At 38.9% G+C, this 23,506-nt stretch overlaps 2 protein-coding genes across 15 annotated transcripts in view; both read right to left on the bottom strand.

Moving 5' to 3' along the window:
• Positions 1-1,486: 1,486 nt before the first annotated feature.
• On the bottom strand, positions 1,487-13,180 carry C6H5orf24 (chromosome 6 C5orf24 homolog). Of its 12 annotated transcripts, none has more exons than XM_054717857.1 (6): positions 12,911-13,179; positions 5,549-5,978; positions 3,776-3,856; positions 3,205-3,241; positions 2,606-2,935; positions 1,487-1,700 (listed from the first exon to the last, which is right to left on the bottom strand). In XM_054717857.1, exons 2-3 carry the CDS (start codon positions 5,973-5,975, stop codon positions 3,816-3,818), a joined length of 468 nt encoding a protein of 155 aa, XP_054573832.1. In that variant the 5' UTR covers positions 5,976-5,978; positions 12,911-13,179; the 3' UTR covers positions 1,487-1,700; positions 2,606-2,935; positions 3,205-3,241; positions 3,776-3,815. The 12 variants fall into 12 exon arrangements, with proteins under 12 accessions (XP_054573832.1, XP_054573831.1, XP_054573834.1 ...); XM_054717856.1 differs by having other exon boundaries at positions 3,783-3,856; XM_054717859.1 differs by having other exon boundaries at positions 2,606-2,657; positions 3,783-3,856.
• Positions 13,181-20,110: 6,930 nt separating this feature from the next.
• Positions 20,111-23,506, bottom strand: part of DDX46 (DEAD-box helicase 46) — a 49,648-nt gene continuing 46,252 nt past the window's right edge. For all 3 annotated transcript variants that reach the window (XM_028148219.2, XM_028148224.2, XM_054717847.1), the window contains 2 exons: positions 22,014-22,087; positions 20,111-20,728 (listed from right to left, as the gene is read on the bottom strand). In XM_028148219.2, coding sequence (XP_028004020.1) covers positions 20,681-20,728; positions 22,014-22,087 — 122 coding nt within the window. In that variant the 3' untranslated portion in view covers positions 20,111-20,680. The remainder of the gene's footprint in view (positions 20,729-22,013; positions 22,088-23,506) is intronic.

The raw sequence follows: 23,506 nt of genomic DNA, 5'->3' as shown, positions 1-23,506 counted from the left end.
ACCACTGTACTAGGATTATGTCAAAATGAGTAAGGAGCCAAACTGGCTCCTACTAGCTAAAGATGGAACAATTTGAGCATAAAAATGAGTAATTTCAATAGCCAGAGATAAATCACCTTAGAATCCATGAGTTAGTTCATACTGATACCCAAAAAAAAAAAAAAAAAAATCTTAATCATCTTTGGAAGATGATGGAGAACCACTTCGTTCAGAAAACTGGTAGGTGAAAGGAAAGAATCCAGCATTTATGTGCCTGACAAGGATTATTTCAGGGTAACCAAGTATTTGATGAGGAGAAGGTTTTTAGTATAGAAATATTTGACCTAATTGATAAAGAAACAATAGAATTTAAAATTGCCATTTTGCAGCCCCTAATGAAATAAAGAAGCTAGGCCAAGATGATCAAAGACTACAGTGATGGCTAATGTTATGTGTAAATTTAAATGGGCTAAAGGGATGCCCAGATAGCTGGTAAAACATTATTGCTGGGTATGTCTGTAAGGATGTCTCAAAATCCAACACCCATTCATGATTTTAAAAAAACACAATTTTTTAGAGAGAGTGGAAGGGGACGGTGGTGGGGGGTGAGAGAAAGAAACATGTGATAATAAGAATAGAGTTTGAGATGTGAGAGATACATCAATTGGTTGCCTCCCACTGGGGGATTGAACCTGCAACCTAAGCAATGCCCTGGATCAGGAACCAAACCCGAGACCTTTGGATGCGTGGGCTGATCTAACCACTGTTTCTTTATGTGACAGGAAGCACAACAGCCACATAAGTAGCTCCCAACATGATCTAAAAGCCAGCATTATCACAATTTATGACTGAACTCTGACCTGATCCTTCTGAGCCGATAGAGAATAAGTACAGTAATCCATTTTTCTTGTGAATTTCATCTAAAAACTAGCCTAAAGTTTAGGACTAGGCAGATGGGCTATAGTTTCACCGGCTCTGTGCTAAAATTAATTAGCTAATTTGGGAGATAAAGTATCTTAAAATGTCAATAATGAATGAATAAAAATTGGCATTATATTGTTTAATTCTACATATTAAGGCATTTGTTTTCCACTATGGGTTCCTTGAGGGTAGAGACTGTCTTCTTCATAAATGTGAATGCCACACTGTAGAATATGTGCTCAACAGTTACTAAAGTTTGCTGAATTTATTAGACTAGTTGAAAGCTTGGGAAAATAACTAATTAAAGTGGTTTTTTACTTAAATGGTAAGTTCTCTACATTTAAGATTAAGTCCAACACCTGTTAGAAGGGCTACTATCAAAAAGACAAGAAATAACAAAGAAAAAAAGATCCATTTATAAGTTAAATTTTACATTACAAATACATAAATATTACTGTTTTGAGAAAAACCAAAGTGTAGAGGAGATTTCAGGAAGCACAATCCAAGAAAGTACAACATCCATGGTCATAAAAGAACGGTATCATTTACCATTTCCCTACTTACAGAAATAGAGTAGTAAACATAATTGGTTTTAAAGTAATGACTTTATTAATAAATATACATCCATATGATGATGTAGATACAAATCATGAACACTACTCCATTCCCATACACACAATTGCACATGAGTAGCTCAAGTTCATGGACATAAAAACATACACAGTATCTATTCAGACTTTTTACAGCAGAGGACAGCGTGCTTATATCAGTTAATTGGTAATTATTTTCTCTGTAATTATCTGTGGAAAAAGGAAACTGTGAAGCTTAAAGAATCAAAGTGGTCTGATTACTATAAATCACACACTTGATTTACTATAGCATGAAATTTTCCAAAAATTAAATACATTATATGTGAGAGCACATATTTATCTACTTGGGGGTGATGGAGGAAAAGCAAAGATTTAGATACATCCTAGAGTTTAAGGATATAGTTAAGCTATAATAAAAACAGAAACCTAAAGCATCAAAATATTTTATGTCCAAGGAAAACATGTTTTCAACAACTGCTGTGAGTTCTTCTATTTTACCATAAAGCGATCATAAAATGTTACTGCATATAGAGACAATGACTGACAGAGTAGCAGTTACAGTCAACATCCCCTGAATTGTTCTTTTAAAGCTTCTTAAAATATAAAAGAGAAGGTTAGGTTTTTTTTCTCTTTAACTCATACACTGATTTTCCTTACACTGGATGGATTACTTTTGACCTAATAAATGGTTTCAGATAATTTTTTTCCTCCTTAACTCAAACTCTATTCTTACTTCATGAAAATATACATGTAAATTCACACAAAAATCAGTTTGGAATGAATATTACTTTTATTACTTTAACATGTTTCTTTTAAAAAGTAAATAAAAATAAAGAATTTTTTAATCTGATTGAAACACTGATTTTAAAAATGTCCCCAAATATTAAAAATTAAGAAGATACTTTTCTTCCAACACAACGTGCCAGTATTTTTTAATATCCAGTGCAAAACTCCAAAGATAGTATCAAAATCATCCCCTACTAAAGATTAATTATGCAAGGCTATATTTGTCAAAAAATGAAAATTTCATCTGCATTAGCTCATTGGTTAATGTAAGAATTAATAAATAAGGCATGTTAAAATATTTTTTAAAGAAAAAAGTAAAGCAAACTTACTTGAACAGCAGATCATTTTCTGACCAACAGTTTTAATATAGAATAGTGAAACCTATTTTGTGAAGAGAATTACACATTATAAAATTAGCAATTTACCTTTAAAGGAACAAAGGAACAATCATAACAGTGGGACGAAAAGGCCAGTTTTCCCCAACTGATTAAAGTATAGGCATTTTAACATGCTATTTCAGTGTTTATCATGACAAGAGACAGTGTTACAAAAGATGCACAATGTAGTTTTTAGAGTATAGATAAGTAAAAATATTTTCTAGTTTAAGACTTCATGTTATCACTTAGATGTGTCTTTCTCTTCAGCATGGCATCAATAAACTGTTCACAAGGAGAAAAGGAAGTATAATCAATAGATGCTCACCAGCACACAGATCTAATACTCCAAGTAACTGCTCACATGAACAGAAAATTCAGCTTTCTAAATGATGTTATCCATTCACAACTGTAGCCATTTGCCCCCCTTTTTTACCTGGGACATAGCTCCTGATACTAATAAACACTGTTATGCACATACTTCCTTTAGTTGATTTCACCATTTCATTAAAATGTATAAAAAAATTCAGTATACAATAATACACCTGCTTTACCTTCTGACACACAGCACAGCACCACTGAGTAGATGTGCTGGAGGATGGGGAAAATAGGAGGGAATGAATGTTGGAAAGGGCAAAGAGAAAGGGAAGGTTATGTATAACAAAATCAGGAATCAAAATAAACTGAAAGGGCAATGTCAAATGGACATATAAAAACACATCATGCAATCAAATCCTTGACAGTGGTATATATTATTCTACAGTAGAATATTTAATTAAACAACTGTTTTCAGGAACTCAAAACAGGATTTGTAAGCATCCAACTGCTGAACATCAATCTGAGAAATAGCTAAATGACAGATACATAATAAAAGTGGATAAATATATGAATAAAGATGTATGCATTTGTGTGTGTCAAAAGTTATACTGTTCTGAGTAAATTATTAAAATTTTATATTTTAGGCTTCTGCAGGAAGAAACTCTTATAGCAATTTAGCTGCCAGAATGTTGCAACTGATTATGTAATCATCCAACATTGTTCGCTATGGTTTGTGCAAAGCTAAAATTGTTGAGGTCACTGTCTTAGATGCCAGTGCACACACAGTCCCCACATACAATGCAACACCTCTTACTGTAAAGAGCAGCATAAACTCCAGCTCATTGTGTCAGGCATCACTGGAACACCTGAAGGCTTGCTGCTTTTTTCCTGATAAAAAAGGTACGAAACATGACATCCATTTGCAATCAGAGTTTGTATTAACTGAGAGCAAGCCCAAACAACACAATATGTGCCTTTTTAAACTTTTAATCACTTTAAAAGTTTTTGGGTCCTGCAAATCTATATTATAATCTCAAAGGCATTTTAAATCACAAATACATACATTGTAACTTTAAAGTTCAGTGGAAATTTTTTTCAAATCCAAAGTTTATAATAGTTTATTCAGACCAAACTCAGGATAAATAAAATGTATATCAACAAAAAATATTACTTTCAGAAAGGAGTCAAGAAGATTTCCTTCTGTCCCTACTATACCCAATACTTTTTTTTCTTTTCCATCTACCTTACTTCTAAAGCAAACACTGCTGGAAAAATTTTGAGTGTGGTCTCACTGGAGCCACAATTAGGTGTTTAATTATACTAACTCACATATTTTTTACATGTTCCATGCACAGATGGATTCCTATATATTTCTTAATATTTGTATTCTGACAGAAAACTGCATTTTGTTTATTGCAGTTTTACAGTCTACCATTCAGTTTGTGTCCTTTGGTAGATATAAACCTGAATCCACAGTAAGTGCTAATGCAACGGACAATTTCTCAGAAAAAAAAAAAAAAAAAAACACTAAAAAACATTCTGAATAAATGAACAATAATAAATGTTTTAAGTATAATGCTTTACAACTAAGTCTATGAAAGGCAAAATGTAGTGAATACAGTTCCATGCAAACCTTAAGAATGTTTCTTTTTCTATTATATTACATATGCTATTCTCAGAATGTACTGTATTTCACCAAAAATGTAATGTGCAGTTTTTATTAAAAAGTTTGAATTGTTTGTAGTGTTTGGTATATATGCTCTTAGGCAATTAAAAAAGACACAACCTATCATTGCTGAAAGGCAAACATTAAATAATTCCTTTAGGAACAAATGGTTAAATCAGTTAATGCCATTTAGATCAATAAATAAGTTGCCTAAACCTAGAACATTAAAAATAAAATTTTTAACATCTGAAGTCTATGTAAATGCCAAAGCATACAAATATCTGTGTCCTGGCCCATGAAAATAAAAGTTACAAAAACTAACAGACATACTTCAAATAATGGTGAATCATTAGTTTGCTTTGTTCCATCAGTTAAAAATACCTTAGATATTATCTTTCTTACATTGTAGACTTACTTCACAAACTAATGGGTATAATGGATTCTGTTGTTTTAGTACATAAAGCTTCTATTTAGAATGGCCAAAAGTAGTAATGAAATATGAGACACAATCATAACTCTAAAGGAAAAGCAAAAATGATTTCGTTAGATGTTATACTTGAACTTATGTACAAATTCAATGCCACTGCTTGTGCCCTGAGTGCATCTATCAGCATATGGCAGTTTCTGAGCAAAAGCAGGAAAAACAAACAAAAAAACAGGAAAACAAATGTGGAAAGCCCAGGTCATAAAATCACGTATGTCAAAATAAAACCAAGAAGCTTTGGGATTATTCACCATCTTCCTTCCAAACCTGGCCCTCCTTTCCTGCCTCCTTCACTCACTGGGCGGCTTGACTTCGCTGCTGGTTTCCTCTACCCCATGAACTGCTCTGCTGTGCATCATGGGGTAAGGAAAAGCAGCAGTGCCACAGCCATAACCAAGATCGGCAAGACGGGATAGAGCTTTAATGCTACCTGGAGGTCTCCCTGGGCTGACTTTGTATCCCGCAGCTTTGGTTGTGCCCAAAGGTCTGCCTGGACTTGTCTTAAATCCAGCCGCTTTGGTGGTTCCCAGGGGTCTGCCTGTGCTGGTCCGGTATCCTGCTGATTTGGTGGTTCCAGAAGGCCGGCCGCGCTTACCAGATCGATTGAGATTTTTCTTTTTCTTTAGTTCATCTTTTATCTCTATGCTTCTGCCACTTGTAGTCTGCAAGTGCGTTTCATTTAATGGGTCTTGCCTCTGACAAGCCATTGGTTTGTGGCTGACTGTGTGGCTGTATTTGCTTTGCTGGGAGGAATATATGTCAAACTGATCAGCAGCTCTCATGGCATCTTCATTAAGGCAGGAAGGCTTGCCAGGCCCACAGAAAGCTGGATTAGTGCTGGCAACAGGATGCATCATTTTCTACCAAAAATAAAAAATAAAACAAATATGCATAAATATACATATACAAATATATATTTGTATGACAGCATTCAGTGGGAAAATAGTCTGTCTTTCAACAACGATGCAGGAAACCTAAAATTAGGCTAACAGGCAGGACTCCAGACCACTTATAAACAAACACACATCAGCAGATTCAAAGATACTTGTTTTTCTCAATTTAATCACGGGTAGGAACAAATGCCACACAAACTAAACTATAATACTGATTTAATAGGTTAATGTTCTCTGCTTAGGAACTAAAAAAGTGTACAGGTAGAAAATAAATCTGTTATGTTCTGTAGGAATATATTTTATATCCTATAGGAATATATTCTATATACCTATATAATTTATATTCTCTTTTCTTCTAGATCATTAAACCCAAAAAAGATAACAGTAAAAACAAGAACTCTTATTAACATGATTTTTTTTTCCTTCAGTTTGCCTAACATTCATAGAATGTTTCCCTCTGGCCTTTTATTATACTTCTCACATGTATACTTCTGATCTGGCCACAGTTTCCAGATCACAATTTATTATTTATACACAATCCTGAGTGTATATTATACTTTACAAAAGGTGGAATGTGCCAAACAATGAATGCAATCTCCTGACCAAACATATTGACTCCCTTCAAATGACTATTCAAACAGGAGGCAGTACCAATATAGAGAGTAAACAAGCGTTTCCATTAGCTAAAATGAGTGAACATTTATACCAACAACTGAGACTTATCTTACAATATGGGTAACAACCATAATAAAATGGTAGGGTTATCAAGACAAAAAGTTGAACGTACAACACTGCTTTCTCTCTTGATCATAAATATGGCATGGATCTTTTTCCCTTACAAGAGCCCTATGACTTAGTAACAAACAGACCAAAGTCTCTGTTTTGGCTGTGAGGACATCCCTGTGATGTTTTTCTCTTTGTAAAGGCTGTGTTAAACCATCACCATAACAAGCCAGCCCTTATTGTTTAGACACACAGAAAATGAGAGTTTATATAAAAAAGATAAATACCTATATGGTTTCCAATTCAGATTTAGAAAAAGAGTCTCAAACGTATCTGAAGGCCTAGCCTCAAGTTGTTAAGATTCTTTCCTATACCCTTTGTACGTGCAATACTGCACCAAAACTTCACAAAAATAGTTACTCCCAGAGGCTCCAAGAACAGATAATTAATGTAAGTCAAAACCACTGTAAATTTACTTCATTTTATAAAGGCAAAAGGAAATGGAAATCAAGTCACAGAATTGAACTCTGTTATATTACTAAATATTTGCTGAAACTTAACAGATACAGAGCTGTTGGCCAGTTGGCTTAAAGTCTTAACTATGAAGGAAAAACATCAACAATGAGAAGCTATTTGTTTATGGCAGAAGTCTTACAGACTTGAGAACATAAAACAAGACTGACCTAACTGAACACAAATATTAAAAAGAGTAATTATTCACTCATTCCCCAAGGATATAATGAGAACTAGGTTATTAATTCTCACTAGCTCAAATTCTAATTTCAGATGATAAGGAAAGATCATCAAGATATGTTCAAAATGTATTAATATTCGCTGAAAGTTAACAGTTTTTGAGCATTTTCTATGTGTCAGGTAATAAGCTTGATACTGTGAAGATTATCTGATTTAATCATTACCACAACTCTATGAGGAACATACTATTATTAATTCTGTTTTACAGAAACTGAGGCAGACTTTAGCAACACATTAGGAAATGGTAAAGCCAAAGAAATTCAGATAACCTGCCTTCAGAACCAACAATATAATCTTCTATATATATATAAAAGCCTAAGCGACTGAACCGAATGGCCTAACTTGGTCGACCGGTCGCTATGACACACACTGACCACCAGGGGCAGATGCTCAATGCAGGAGTTGCCCCCTGGTGCTCAGCCAACCAACAGGCGCCAGATGCCGGGCTCACAGCTGGCAAGTACAGCTGCTGCTGTGCAAGCCTCTCCCGCCTCCACGGCAGCGCTACTGAGCCGAGGCGGCAGCAGTGCAGCCGGGCTGGGATGAGCGGGAGCGGCGTGGCGCCTGGCCCAGGCTCAGGCTCCTCCCAGGCCGCCTGCCACTTTGCGCACTACTACACCCCTCGGGGGATGTCGGACTGCCAGTTTAGGCCCAATCCCTGGGGATCAGGCCAAAACTGGCAGTCAGACATCCCCCAAGGGGTCCCAGATTTCAAGAGGGCACAGGCCAGGCTGAGGGACCCCACCAATGCACGAATCTGTGCACCGGGCCTCTAGTACAGTATAAAACTATACCAGGGTTTCTCAATAGTAGGACTATTATTTGGGTCAGGTAATGCTTTGTTGTGAAGGGTTGTCCTGCACATTTTAAGATGCTTAATAGCATCCCTGGCTTTTAATTAGAAATGTTAATAGCTACACCCTCCTCTTCCCCTTCCCAATTTCTGACAACCAAAAATTTCCCCAGACAGTGCCTGGGGGACAAAATCCACCCCCTACAATGAGAATCACTCAGCTATACTAAAATGACAATGCAGGACTTAATTTAATTTAAAATATTTCTATTTAAGTTTTTATTTACCTCTTTAGCCCCTACCTCTTCAAACCTTTACAAAACCTTTCTGTTGATAACATCTATAAAGTGAAATAAATTTGTTTTCTAAATTGAAGAAAAGCCAATATTGGGATTTGTGAAGGGACCAACCACATTCCTCTCTCCATCAAGTTATAAACTAATTGAGAAATATACACAGGCATTATATAGGAATCAAAACGCTAGTTTATTTCCAATAAAGTTAGAGTAGAGACTAATTGCAAATACAAAGAGAAACATACTCAGACTTTTAAGCAGAAGATCTATACATATAAAAAGCCAGCAACCGTAACGCTGTAATGACCAGTCGCTATGACGCCCACTGTGGCTAGCGAACTGGCCCAATCAGGTACATATGTCTCCTTTTTCCCCATTGACTCAAGAGCTCTCTATGTGGTTCTCTGAAGCTGATCCCTGGCCAGCATTGCAGCCTTACTTATTCCTCTGCTCAAACCTGCTCTTTTACCATTCTTCCCAGTTACTATTCTCAAAATTATCCTTTAATAAGTACTGCCCACTACTGGACTCTCCCACCCCGATCAAAGGCAGAGCCGGCTGGTCAAATGCCCTACGGCCTTCCCCCCGCCTGCCAGCTCCACCCCATGATCAGCCCACCCCACCATGATAGGCCCGCAGCCCCTCCCCTCTGGCTGGCCACGCTCCCAATTGGCCCCCCAATCCCAATCAGGGATGGGGTCCGCCAGCCAATCGCCCATGGCCCCTCCCCCCAGCCAGCCAATCTCCCGTGCATGAATTCGTGCACTGGGCCTCTAGTTGTAAGATAAAAAGTGACCCCTTTTACAATTTTATGATTCAGAAATCACCTTTCTGGAAAGCTCGAATAAAAAGAGGTAGAAAGGTCCAAATTCTCTTCCACAGGAGGGAAAGCACAGCCAGTAAAAGAAAACTTTTTCCCTACAAACTTTTCCCTTCATTGCTTTAAGTTGCTACCACTAACTTACCAATACCTTCCCTCTGGACCTTACTTCCTTTAACTTCATTTTCTCTTAATGTATCAGAACATTTGCCATCTATTAGCACTCAGGATATATAGAATCTCAGCTTACATTATGTTAGGCTTTTATTTTATTTGGAAAAAAAAATTTTTTAAGAGAGAAAGGGAAAGGGAGCAAGAGAAACATCTATGTGAGCTCACAATAATCGGCTGCCTCCTGCACATCCACTATTTGGGACAAGCCCGAAACCTGGGCATGTGCTCTGACCGGGAATCAGAATCCAAACCCAGACGGGATGACACCTAACCAACAGAGCCACACCGCCAGGGCTGAAAATATTTATGAGTCTATTTGAGCCAAACTGATGACATATGCTGGGAAACAAGATCTCAAATGCTCCCACATTACCTTACGCTTTTAGAGGCAAGATGCTGTTAGACATCCTTTACTCAGATAACAACCAACATTGGAAAAAAAAAAAAACACGTTAAAAAAGTAGTTCTTCAATTAAAAACATTTTTAAAGCACCCTTCTTCAACTCCTTTCATCTCTTCCAGAAATGTAAGCATCTGGTTTGTATAATGTTAATTCTGACAACGCTCACATTTATTGAGGGCCAACTCCATGCAAAACACTATTCTCAGCACTAAAACACAATAGACAGGAGTAAAGCTGTTTATTCCAATGAAAAGACAATGACACACTGGCTTAAAGAACATTTCTAAAGGGCAGTCTTTCTATATGGTTCTATATTTTCCTTCCCTGTACTTCCAAGAAATCAGTACAGTATTCTGCTTACTCCATAACTGAGTAATAAGCTGGGCAAGAAATTTATTACAGTTACCCATATAAATAGGAAACAATCATTTTCTACTTTCAGATTCAACCTGTTAAGATAGGAATCAGCACCATTAGATCTTTGTGTGCATAAACTATTTATATATAAATGTATGCATATATATGTATGCAGTATTTGTATATGCAAGCATCAATCCTACAGTTAATAATCCTTCCCTACTCCCAATTCAGGGCTTACCAGCTAACTGTTCTTTCTCAAAAGACTCTTACCATACAATAATAATAGAGAGCTCATAGAAAGTAGACAGAACACATTTATTTTTATTTTTAAATATATTTTTATTGACTTCAGAGAGGAAGGGAGAGGGAGAGAAACATCAATGATGAGAGAGAATCATTGATTGGCTGCCTCCTACACACCCCCTACTGGGGATGGGGCCCACAACCCGGACATGTGCCCTTGACTGGAAGAGAACCTGGGATCCTTCAGTCCGCAGGCCGACACTCTATCCACTGAGCCAAACTGGCTAGGGCCAGAACACATTTCTTAACCCTTTGCACTCGCTTGCTTTTTTCTCGATTCCTTTATTCTAATGCTAACCGTGTCGAGTCACACTCGACATCCGAGTGCAAAAGGTTAAGTCAGGATGAACTCTGTTTCTGGAAAGTTTGGACTTGAAAGTCAAGCGTTACAGAACAGACCGTGTGGACCACCAAAGGATGTTCTTTAAAATGGCTCACTGGCCCTAGCAGTTTGGCTCAGTGGATAGAGCGTCGGCCCTCGGACTGAAGAGTCCCCCGTTTGATTATCTCAGTTGCAGGCTCTGCCCAATCAGGAGCGGTGCAGGAGACTACGAACTGATGTCTGACTGTCTGTCTGCCTGTCTCTCTCACTCTCTCTCTCCCCCTCCCTTCCACTCTCACTAAAAATCAATGGAAAAATATCCTGGGTGAGGATTTAAATATAATAAAAATAAAAAAGTTCACTGAATATATTTAACTATGACTAAATTATAATTTTTAAAGCATAAATTAGCCCTCCTGAAGTTGTTTAACTGTGTGTTTAACCCCAAAAGTCTTTTGGTGATGAGAGCGGGACCACGGCAGGATGATGGAGCAGGTGAGCAGGCAGCATCAGGCCAACGCAGGTGCGAGCAGACTCCAGATGCCGCCCAGCTCCCAGGCACTGAGGGAGCCTGGCCGATGACTCAGGCGGAGGCGGGTGCGTGGAGGCCTGGGGGCCCAGGTACTGCCCAGGGCCCAGAGGTCAGCTGGGACCTGCCCTTCCACGCCAGACACTCCCACTTCGATCACCAGCCAGGCCTAGGGACCACACCAATACACGAATTTCGTGCACCCGGGCCTCTAGTATAAAATAATTCCTTACCCTTCTCTTGAATGTGTTGGTCATTACTGCCAACATATAGAATTATGTTTTTAGTCCTAACCGGTTTGGCTCAGTGGATAGAGCGTCGGCCTGCGGAATGAAGGGTCCCAGGTTCAATTCAGGTCAGGGGCATGTACCTTGGTTGCAGGCACATCCCCAGTGGAGGGTGTGCAGGAGGCAGCTGATTGATGTTTCTCTCCCATCGATGTTTCTAACTCTCTATCCTTCTCCCTTCCTCTCCGTGAAAAATCAATAAAATACATTTTTTTTAAAGAATTATGTTTTTAGTAACTTTCAAAACATTCATGAAGCTTTCTACACTCGGGAGAAAATCTTCCTTTCAAGAATTCCAAGTTCTGCTCTCTTCCAAAGATCCAACATAACATGATTATCAGAGATTTATTTCAGGTCATTTGGCTTCAAACAATTACATAGAACCATATACGGTTTTATAATTCTAAATGAAAATCAACTTGTGACTCACCCACCTCAATCACCCAGAAAGTCTATTCAGCAAAGACCAAACAGATGCCAGGAGCTACACATGCAGCCCCCCCCCCCCCCGCCCCAAGGAAAGTTTTGACACCAGGACAGAACATAAATAACGGCCTCCTTTGTCTTCTTCCTACTCCTTAATTGCGCCCCAAAGCGCAGTTTCCCGCAGCCAGAAACCTTAGTGGACATGAGGGTTCAGAAATGGAGCACCTGTTGTGCCGGAAAGCGATTATTAATGGACTAGCAATAACAACTTTGCAGACCATACACGCCCAACACGAGAGAGAGGGCTGTGTACCCTCCATAATCAAAACCCCTCGCCCACTGTCCGTGCACCCGGAGTTCTGCAAGCTGTACAAGCCCGCAGGCCACCCCATTCAGATGTCCCTGTCGAAGCCAGCAGGCTTTAATTAAGGGGGCGGGAGGGCTGCTGATTTTGACCTCTTAGAGAAAAGAAAGGATGAACCCTCCCGCCCGCCGCAAGAGGAAGTTCCCCCCAATAATGGCTCCAAGCCGAGGCTACGTCCAAGGGCCCTCCTTTCGCTCCGGGCTAGGCCAGAGCCCCTCCTTGGGCGCGGGTCCCAGACCTCTCCTCACCAGGCTGCAGGGCCCCGTTCTCGCCGCCTCCTCCACATTCGTCCTCCGCCCCGACTCTACCCCACGCCGAGCCGAGTACTCCCCGCGGGTCCACCTACCTCAGCCGCTAGTAGCCCAGCCCCTCAGTGCGCCCGGGGGCTGCCCATCGGCTGGGAACCTCACACTGGCGACGCTCCCTTCCCAGCCCGCCGCCTCTGCACTGCGCGCGGAGCCCAAGACAGAGGGGCAGGCAGCTGGAGCGGCGACGGCGAGGTGGCGAGGTGGCGACTCCCGGCTCCAGCCCTGGCCACAGCTCAGGGTCCTGCCCGGGACGCAGGAGGAAGAGGCCGATACAGCCCCGGACTGCGAGGGGGTGGGGGTGGAGCGCGCGAGAGTTCGCAAGGACCGCGCACGCGCACGCACATCGCGAGATCCAATCTCCCGCCGACGACCAGCACGCAAGCTCCGGGAAGGTAACGGGGGGAAGCCGGGATGCGCATGCGCGTCGTGGGGAGCTTCTCTGGGTCCAGTGCAGACTGTGGGCTGCAGCTGGGCTGCAGGAACCCGCCACAAAAGGAAGTAACTTCCTTACTTGGGTTGGTTTTCACCCAAGTTCTGTGATGCTGGAACTATACTACTGACGTCATTTCTCAGGTTATAGGATTAATGGGGTTAGGATTTGAACCCAGCAGTCATGTTCGAGGAACTGTGCTTTTAAGTGCTGTTCGCACAAAAATTAGTCTTACTGTGCTAGGTGCTGCTACAAGCATATTAAAAGGACTCAGCCTCTGCCCCTTCGTTGCTTATGAATAGGTAGAGTGAGACCTCCACCTCCAAACAAAATGGAAGTATTCAAGTAATAAGTGGTGCTTGGACCCTCAGGTCTAGGATTATGCGGTAATGAAAAGCCTCATTTTGTGGAACATACTATAATTTAAAGTTTTTACATCCATGACCTCAGAATCGCCATTCTTCATTCCACATCACAAGAACGATGGGACAAGTAATTTGCTTACAAATGCGCCCATCCTTTTAATGTAGTTGTTGTGAGATTTCTGGTATATCAGTCACCCCATACATATCACTTAGCAGAAGGGATTAGTTTCCCCAGTTCTTCCTTCCAGGAATTCAAAGATGCCAGAAAGGCCTATATCCAGAATTAGGAAGGCTGCTGAGAGGAAGACACTTTATTAGGAAGTGCAAAGAGGCTAGAGGCGGGTGCCTGTAATCAAGAATATTTTGCCTAAGCAATCAAGAATATTTGAGGAATGCCGGGCCTGGCCGGTGTGACTCAATCGGTGGAGTGTCCTTGCATGCACCAGGAGGTTGCCAGTTCAGGTCAGGCCTCATGCCCAGGTTTCAGGCTCCACCCCCTTAGGGGGCATGCAGGAGGCAGCCAATTGATGTTTGGATCTCACAATGTTTCTCCCTTCTTCTCTAAAAATCAAAACAAAACAAACGGGCAAGCCCATTCATTTTCTGGCAGGCAGGGTTTCATAACTTGATTCTAAATATCATTTTAACTATTATAAAAACTAGTGACCCAGTGCACAAAATTTGTGCACATTACAAGGGAATTAGAGGAAATATTTTAATATTGCTATTTGCCCTTTCTCTATAATAGAAGTGTCAGAGATGAAAGAAAATTAGTAAAATGTATATGACAATCTCCCTCCTGTCAGAGTCTGGGGCGCGCCACGGGAACCAGAGTCAAGTCCCCACCCACCCACGTGTACCTTGAAACTTTGGGAGACCCAGACCCAGCCGGCCCCACCCCCACCAAGCCCCTCCAGGCAGGGGCCGCAGCCTCAGGTCCCCTGGCCCGGGCCAGGGCAGGGGGCATGCCTTGAGGTCCCCGTCAAGCCCCGCCAGGCGGGGGGCATGGCCTCAGGTCCCCCATCAAGCTTTGCCAGGCAGGGGCGCGGCCTGAGGTCCCCCGTCAAGCCCTGCCATGTGGGGGGTGCAACCTGAGGCCCCCCGGCCTGCTGCCGATATGGGGGGCATGGCCTGAGGTTCCCTGCCCCAGCGCAGTGCCATGCAGCCTCAGGTCCCTGCTGATTGCTTGTTAAGGCTCCTTACAGGAACTCAGCCTCCACGTGGGCACAGCCATCTTGTGTTACGGAATCCCTGCCTCTGCTGTGGGCACAGCCATCTTATTATGGCATGATGGTCAATTTGCATATTCCCTTTTATTAGATAGGATACTAGAAAACAAGATTGGTCATACTAGTACTGTTTATATAGAAAAGGAATAGTATATATATGAAATAGCTAAAATGTGCACACATTTTAGGGCATATTAAGTATCCTTCCCAAACACTTTTTAAAATGTTTTCTCTAAGCACATTTGCTTTATTTTTGAAGTGGAATTTGAGAATGGTTTGTAATCTCCCATACCGTTATCATGACTATTCCAGACCCATAATTCTAAACTTTTACCTGAAGTGGCATTTGTACATAAAACCATGTAGGAAACAGAAACTTTTGTATTAACAAAGTCAAATGATTTGCAAGTTCAACGGAGTAGCCAGAGTGTAACAGAAGTCGGATATTCCTGCGTTTGAATGCCTTTTTGTCTAGAGCTGAGAGCTGGCTGCCTCTAAAGACTTCTCAAAGGAGGCAACAAGTGTGCTTAAATAATTTCATTTGAATAGAAAAATATAAATACAAAAAAATCTCACTTTCTAGATTTGTTTATCAGTAGCCAGTGATTGTCTTTACTAGGTATACAACTTATAACAATATTGAAAGGTATAGCAATATTGAAAGACAGCATAAGAAAACACACTCCCATTTACCCAGTGTAAAAATAGTGCCAATATTTATTTTTTAATTTTTAAAATTATTTTTAGAGAAAAAGAGGGAGAAAGAGAAACATTAATGTGAGAAACATTGATTGGTTGCCTCCCAAATGGGGGCTGAACTTGAAGCCTAGGCACGTGCCCTGACCAGGAATCAAACCAGTGACCTTTTGGTGCACGGGACAATGCCCAACCAACTGAGCCACACCAGCCAGGGCCGATATTTATTGAATGCTTATCATACACCAGGCACTGTATTTCTATGCTTTAAGGCATTATATGAAACTAGAGGCCTGGTGCATGGATTTGTGCACCAGTGGGGTCCCTCGGCCTGGCCTGCAGGGATCAGGCCAAAACCAATCTCTGGGTCCAGGGTGCAGGTGAAGCAGATTCGGGACTGACAGTGCCCCAGCAGCAACCTAACCCATGGCTGATTCCACGAGGAATGGGGCTCCCTCCTCTACTGGTCGGAGAGTCTGCCCCCTTGTGGTCATTGTGAGTCATAGCTATCAGGCGAACAGTTGAACAGTCCCGATGGTCGCTTAGGCTTTTATGTATATAATTTCACCTCATCTTCACAACCCTGAGAAATAGGTATTATATCCCCATTTTATATGTGAAAAAAATGAGGCTTTTAAAGCATTTCAGCAACTTGCCTAAGGTCCAAGTATCTCCCATAATTGTGAATTTATTTTTAATTGTGTATATGAACAGATATACCAATATTGTAACAAAATATTATGCACATTATATTTTGTAATATTCATCCTGCTTTCCAATGGCTTTCTATATATGTGCCCCACTTTGGAGATTACTGTTTTGTATCACAGCAAGTCAAAATTCAACAAAGAAAGCGAAGATTACCAGTGGCTTTCAAACTTGAATGTGTATCACAGAAGCCTTACCACCCCAGACATACCTATAATAGCACACCAGACCAATAAAAAGTTACAGAGGAACTTGTGTTCTCTTTGAAGTTCCCAGACATTCACTCCTCTGTGCTTTCCAAATCTGACACTTGGGCCCTAGGATGGCTTGGGGGATGAAGTGGACTCTTTTTCAAAAGTCCACAGTATAGTTCTGGGAATCTCAGCTCCCAGAAGGCTCCCTTAGGCAAAGGCATGGAGAGGAAATACCGCCTTCAAAGATCTTTGCACTGGCTGGACCCAAGCATCCAAGAGCCTCCTAGGAATTCAGAAATAATGGCGAAGGGCTGCTAGAAGTGCCTGGAGTTAATAGGCTGCTAAAAATCCATCTACTACGAAGTGCCAAATTCAAATGATATGCTTTTTCTGTGGACAAAGAGCACATTTTGCATAATGAATCCTCACATGTTCTTTATAATAGGCAAAACTGTAAAAAGGGACTAATATTCAAAACATGTACTACCAGGTTTTTAAAAATGATTAGTTTTTATTAATTCTGAAACTCTTTTATAAAAATGCTAACAATATCTGAGAGAGTAACTCTGAGTCACAGTTCTCCAAAAGGGTTCAAACTTTCTCTTTCATTTCATAGTTTTTCCCTCTGCAACAGAACAAGGTTAATGCAAACTTCAAGTGTTTTTATTTTTATTGATTTTAGAGAGAGAGAGAGAAAAACATCAATTTGTTGTTCCATTTATTAATGCATTCATTGGTTGACTCTTGTATGTGCCCTGACCAGGGATCCAACTGCAGCTTTGGTGAATCAGGAAGATACTCTAATCAACTGAGCTACCCTGCCAGGGCATGTTAAAATTTTATTTTTAAAGGCTCGAGCTTCAAAATCATGAACTCTTATAAGCTGATGTCATATTTGGAGAAAAGAACAAGGTCAAGAAAAAGAATCAAAAGTAAATTCCTCACCAGTCATGTGATTTGACAGTATGTACTTAACATACACATATACACCAGCTAAGCCATAAGACACTAAAAAGGTGAGACCACTAATATTGTAGGAATTTTGCAAATAATACATTTGTTTACATTTTTTTTTCACATTTCTACTTGGATTCCTGCCTGAGGAAAATTGTAAGTTGATATAGAACTTATAATCTTATACCAAATATCTGCAATTGCTAACATGTCAGGAAATCTTTATCTAGTGAAGGAAATGTAGCCACCATTAACCCCAGAGAGGTAGCCTAAGAGAAGAATATATGTTTTATTAAGCAGTGTGTACAAAGATGTTCGACTCCAAGTTAAAGGCCCCACTCGACTGAGATTTTATTAAGGTGTTCTGATGGTTACAACACCTAAAGAGAACAAAACGTTAAGACAACCTCTCTACCCCTCCAGACTTACTCATTTATTATTTTTCTTTCTCTTCATATTTACGCACACAACTGTTTTTAAACTTTTTTAACACACACACCTTTTTTAAACATTAACTTCAGCTTTTCGTGCCAGAAGCAAAAGGTATAACAAAATGTCAATAGACTCCAATTCTTATTTAAAATTATGTACCAAAACATGAATACCTTGTAGCTCCAGACTCAACTCGAAGAGGAAGAATATTCTCATGCACCACACTGTGCTAGCCACTCATAACTCTTGCCTGCTCTGAGAACTCGGCATCCATCATCCTCTATAAAGCACCAAAGTGGAGCATTTTACTAAACAAAGTGTAGCTTTTTACCCTAGACCTCATGTCAACTACTATCCCCCAGCTCCTATCTTAAACACTATGTTATCTGTCACTAAAGGACTTTAGCTGATGGTTTCATAAAAGAAAGCAAGGGCAGCATAAGGAAAGAGCTCACAAATAGCCAAATTACAAATCTGGAGGCTTGGCTTTCTAGCTTGTGATTCTTAAGGTGCTAATATATTACTTAGAAGAGGACCCCACTGCTGGCTTCATGGGATTTGTAAATTCCAGGTATTCAAGAGCTGGTTCTGTTCGAAGAAACAAACACCTCTTTACATGTAGGGCTGTCTGTCTCAAAAGCAGGATCAAAGAAAGCCACAGGTACACTGTGACTACCAGCTGAACACCAACGTACAATGCTAGTAAGATATGAAATATATCAAATAATAATGAAGTGTTTTAAAGGAGGTGGAGAGAACTTAGCCATTATCATTTAATTCTACACTTCCATGTCCATTCTAAGCATGTCACTGTGGTAAAATACCAACCAGCACAAGAACCTATTATTTTTCTGTCTTATGCCAAATACAAATTCCATCACAGACTAAGACGATTCTTCAGGAACATATTTTTTAGTAGAACTGTATATTTTGAGTAGCAAATTGCCAGAATTTTAAAATAAACAAAGAGTGCAATACTTCGCTCACATGACCACCAAAGTAAACAAATTCAGATAAACAGCAGAAAACATTTCAGCAGAGATAATTTTAGGAAAATGCAGACTGAATCAACTTTTTATTTTGTAAGGAATTTAGAAAACATGAGCAAATACTGATATTGCATCAAGAAACAAATTAGTCTATACATCATTCAAATTTAAAAATCAAAGAGTCAATGTGACACTAAAAAATGTAGTAACAGAAATGTGTTTCATTTTTGAACAAAACACTATCAGTGGTTTCTTACAACTATATATACAAACGTAAAGGCAGTAATGCTAAAATGGTGTGAAATGCTGAATCTCAAAATGATCCAGCAAGTTGAAGGAGCACCAATTGTCACCAATGTGGGACTGCCGCATATTCTATCGAAGAAAACAAACTATCACTAGGCAATAAAAATAAGCAAATACATAAATTGTGGGGGGAAGGAGCCCACAATGCCTGGAGCTTTAGAGTAAATGGTTTCTTTGGTTCTGTTTTTACATATGTTTTGTCTGTTTTCTTCCTCTAAGAAAGAGAGTGGATATGTGAGGCATCTTAGAATATTTTCCAATTATATTGTAGTTATTCAGTAACGATAAGTATTGCAGAAACAATGATCTATATGCCTTGTCACCTTAACCACTTAATGTACTATTTAAATGATTTAACACCAATAGTATGCTTTCATTTTTTTCTTTTCTAAAAACTCTAAGTCAAGAATATTCAAAGGAACTTTCTTAATTTAAGAAATATGTCTCTTTAATTCCTGAAATTTTTCTTTTTCCAAGAAGTGACAATAATATGAAGTTCTAATATACAAGGAGCATGGTAAAGAATATTATGTAATCCAATTATAACAATTTAAATTAGAGTACTCAAGAAATATATCTGAGGGCTCAAAAATGTAATTTATGATTCCTTGTGAACTAAGTTTCACTGAGAAATGCTTATGCCTAAGTGTAAAACATGGTTATTATTATGTTTGAAAATTTTAAAGAAAAGTCACAACATACACAATAATCCTGAAGAAAACCAGATTAAAATTAGTAGGGTATTTATATGTACAGGTGCATACACAAATACTTTCAGCGGGGGAAGGAATCATATTAATATTTACAGGCTACAAATCACTTTTTTTTAATTAAGATTAGAAAAGCGTTAGTAACTAGGTGTAGAGTCAGAGGTTGTGAGGTGAACCTAACTGGTAAATACTAAAATTCTTTGCAGTGTAAAGAAATGCAGAAGACTCGTACTATAAATCTTTAATTAAAAAACAAAAAGCAGTTCAACTATTGTCCATTTATAATGATAAAAATTGAAACAAAAACTGAATCCATTTCGTAAAAATTCTATTATAACATTCTTAAATCCAGTTCATATTGTTCCACTGAGTCAAGGGAGACACAAAATTAGACAGAATTTTAGCTTTTCTAGAGATTATCACAATTTCATTGCAAGAGGATAAGGTGAATAGCCCCTTAGCAACTTGTGTACTTTATTACCTTCAATAGAAAGTCCAAATATTTCCATTTTTTTTCAACTTCTGGAATTCAATCCAGATATTTAAAATGTTGATATTTAAGCTTAAAGGACATCATACTCTGAAAACAGGCACAGGCCTGCTTCAAATACAGTTTGATAATTTTAGGGGTACTTACTGCAAGAAGATTTCTTTAGCAAATACTGGGTTTCTTATATTTAAAAAATCAGCAAGGCAGAATTTAAAAAATCTTAATTTACAATACATTGTAAACTGCACACAACAATTGCCACATGTATCACGACCATCACAGGTAAAAAGTTTTTTCCAGATGTTTTATAAGACTTTGTATCTTCCTTTATTTGTTGGTTGGTATGAATTTTGCTATAATAGAAAATAAGAGATAGGTGGTAAGAAAAAGCAAGGAAATTTCCTTTACAAACATATAAAACTATCATATTTAAAATAAAAAATGTTAATATTATATGCAGGAAGACAGAACTGTTCAATAACTAATCATTTCTCTGTTCTCTCGACTATTCCTTGACAGCTGTTTTGAACCAACTTAATGGTAGTGACATCAAAGTCCTTTTTCTATCACTCCTTGGTGAAACAGTCTTAAGCACTTGATTTAAAGGTTGTTTTTCTTCTTCCTTCTTGTTTTGTGTACCCTCTAGTCTTTACACTTTTTATCCTCCCCCCAAAGAATGTTCTTCAAGTAGAATTTTAGAAAAGCCCTCAAAAACACATTCTTAAAGAAAGGACAGTTTCCTTTCAAAGGGCTCTCATCCCTACATACAAATTGTAAGGAGAGTTTACAAGCTTCAACTGATAAAGACACAGGGACGTATCTGCCTCCTTTGGAAAGGTGGTCTATAAAAGGCACGTTTCCAAAATCAAATTAAGTCTTTACCTAAGTTTAAAATCACTGACAACACCTGTACTGGCAAAAATGCAGAGAAACTAGAATTTTCATCCAGTGCTAGAAGGGATGTAAACTGGTATAACAACTTTAGAAAGTTATTCAGTAATACCAACTTAAAGCTAAACTACACATTTCCCCTATAATTAGCAATCCTAATTAACAATTCTAACTTCAAGGTTTATACCCAAGAGAAAAGCACACTAATTGTATCACAGAGACATGGAATAAAATGTTTATAGAAGCATTATTCATAAACACCAAAAATGAAAATAACGCCAAAGTCCAATATATAAATTAACTGTGGTATATTCACACAATCAAATACTATCAAATACTATATTGCCATAAAAAGAATGAATTACTATTTCTTCATGCAACAAGGAATGATTTCCTCAAAGTAATGTGGAGGAGTGCAAGAAATTAGATACAAAAGTACAGAGTTTTTTATTCTACTTTACATAGAATTAAAAAATAGGTGAAACTAATCTATGATGTTAAAAGTCAGAATATTGTTACATTTGGGGGAGATGAATGGTGAAGAGGAGCATGGGAGGGATTCTGGGATGCTGATAAATGTACTATATTTCTTGATCTGGATAGTGATCACATCAGTGTGCTTATTATTTTGTAAAAATTCATCGAGCTATAGGTTTGTGATTTGTGCACTTTTCTGTATTTATATTACAATTTAATAAAACATTTATTAAAAAAGTAAATTAAGTCCTTGAGGTCTTTTTCACTTACCAGCCGGATCAGTTCTTCTTTTATGAGCCTGGTGATTTCTGCCTTTGCTTTCTGCACGGCCAGTTCATTGGCACCTGGTGAGCAGTGGAAAACGATTATCAGAATTACACTGAAAATGTATCCATGTCATGGAGAGCCACCAGGAATACTGTAGGTGACTTTCAGAAACATTGTGCTACCTGCCAAGACAGCCTTTCAATACTGGTGAAACATCATCCACAGTATATAATGGCTGCTTATTGTTTTCAATACTTTCAGAGTTTCAAATGTAAGCAATGAGGTTACAATGCGTGTACTGTTAAGAATTCTTGGTATGTTGATTAAAGAATGAAGAAAAGATGATTAGCTATTTATCCAAAAGAGAGTAAGAAAAAGTTAAAGGGAAATAGAACTTCCTTGGTTCATTTATTTAACAAATATTTATTGGATATTTATTATTTCGTTAAAGTCCACAAATGTTTCAGAAAGGTCTTAAAGGTGAATGGAGGATTAAAGAAAAAGTAGAAGAGAGGACATGGAGAGTATTTTGCAAAGGGAATCACATGTGCAATGGTACAGATTAAGAAAGGCATGCTGCCCTGGCTGGTATGGCTCAGCTGGTTGAGGGTTGTCCCGTGCACTGAAACGTCACTGGTTCGATTCCTGGTCAGAGCACATGCCCACGTTGCGGGTTTGGTCCCCAGTCAAGGTGCATATGGGAAACAACCAATCGATGTTTCTCTCTCTTTCTTCCCCTCTAAAATCAATAAAAACATTTTTAAAGGAAGGAAGGGAGGGAGGGAGAGCGGGAAAGGAGGAAAGGAAGGGAGGAAAGGACGGGAGGAAAGGAAGGATGGATTACATACTGAAGAGTAAAAGAAGTATATCGTGGCTGGAAAAGAGTGGAAAGAAGATAACGAGGTAGCCAAGGGGCTGAGGCAGGCTGGAGACATCCATTCACAGTTAATAATTCAAGAAACATTATGTACCCATCATGTATATTGTGAGAGATTCATTATACGAAGAACTCCATGCTCTTTATAATCTTGTAGGCTACTAGAAAAACAAACTTGTAAAGATATTACAACAGGATAAATAGCTAGGAAGTAGTCTACCAGAATAACTTTTAAATATCACTTCTACGCCCTGGCCCATGTGGCTCAGTTGGTTGGAGCATCATCCCATATACAAAAAGGTGTGGGGTTAGATTCCTGGTCAAGGCACATACGCATTGAGGTTTGTGCAGGAGGCAACCAATCAATGTTTCTCTCTCACATCAATATCTCTGTCTCTCTAAAAATTAAATTAATTAATTAATTAATTAATTAAATATATCTCCAAGCAGCTTTCCCCAACTTCCAGGCAGTTGTTTTTTTCTCAGTACTCTCACAGAATTGTGTTCACACCACCATGAAAGCACATTTTTCGGGTAGAATGGACAAAATGTGCTTTTTCTGACCAGAAGTGAACAGTAAAAAAGAGGTACAAAGTAAGATGCTAAAAACAGTTGAGCA

This window comes from Eptesicus fuscus, chromosome 6, assembly GCF_027574615.1.
Source record: "Eptesicus fuscus isolate TK198812 chromosome 6, DD_ASM_mEF_20220401, whole genome shotgun sequence".
NCBI classification, from domain to species: Eukaryota; Metazoa; Chordata; class Mammalia; order Chiroptera; family Vespertilionidae; genus Eptesicus; species Eptesicus fuscus.
This window is presented reverse-complemented; position numbering and strand designations above follow the sequence as displayed.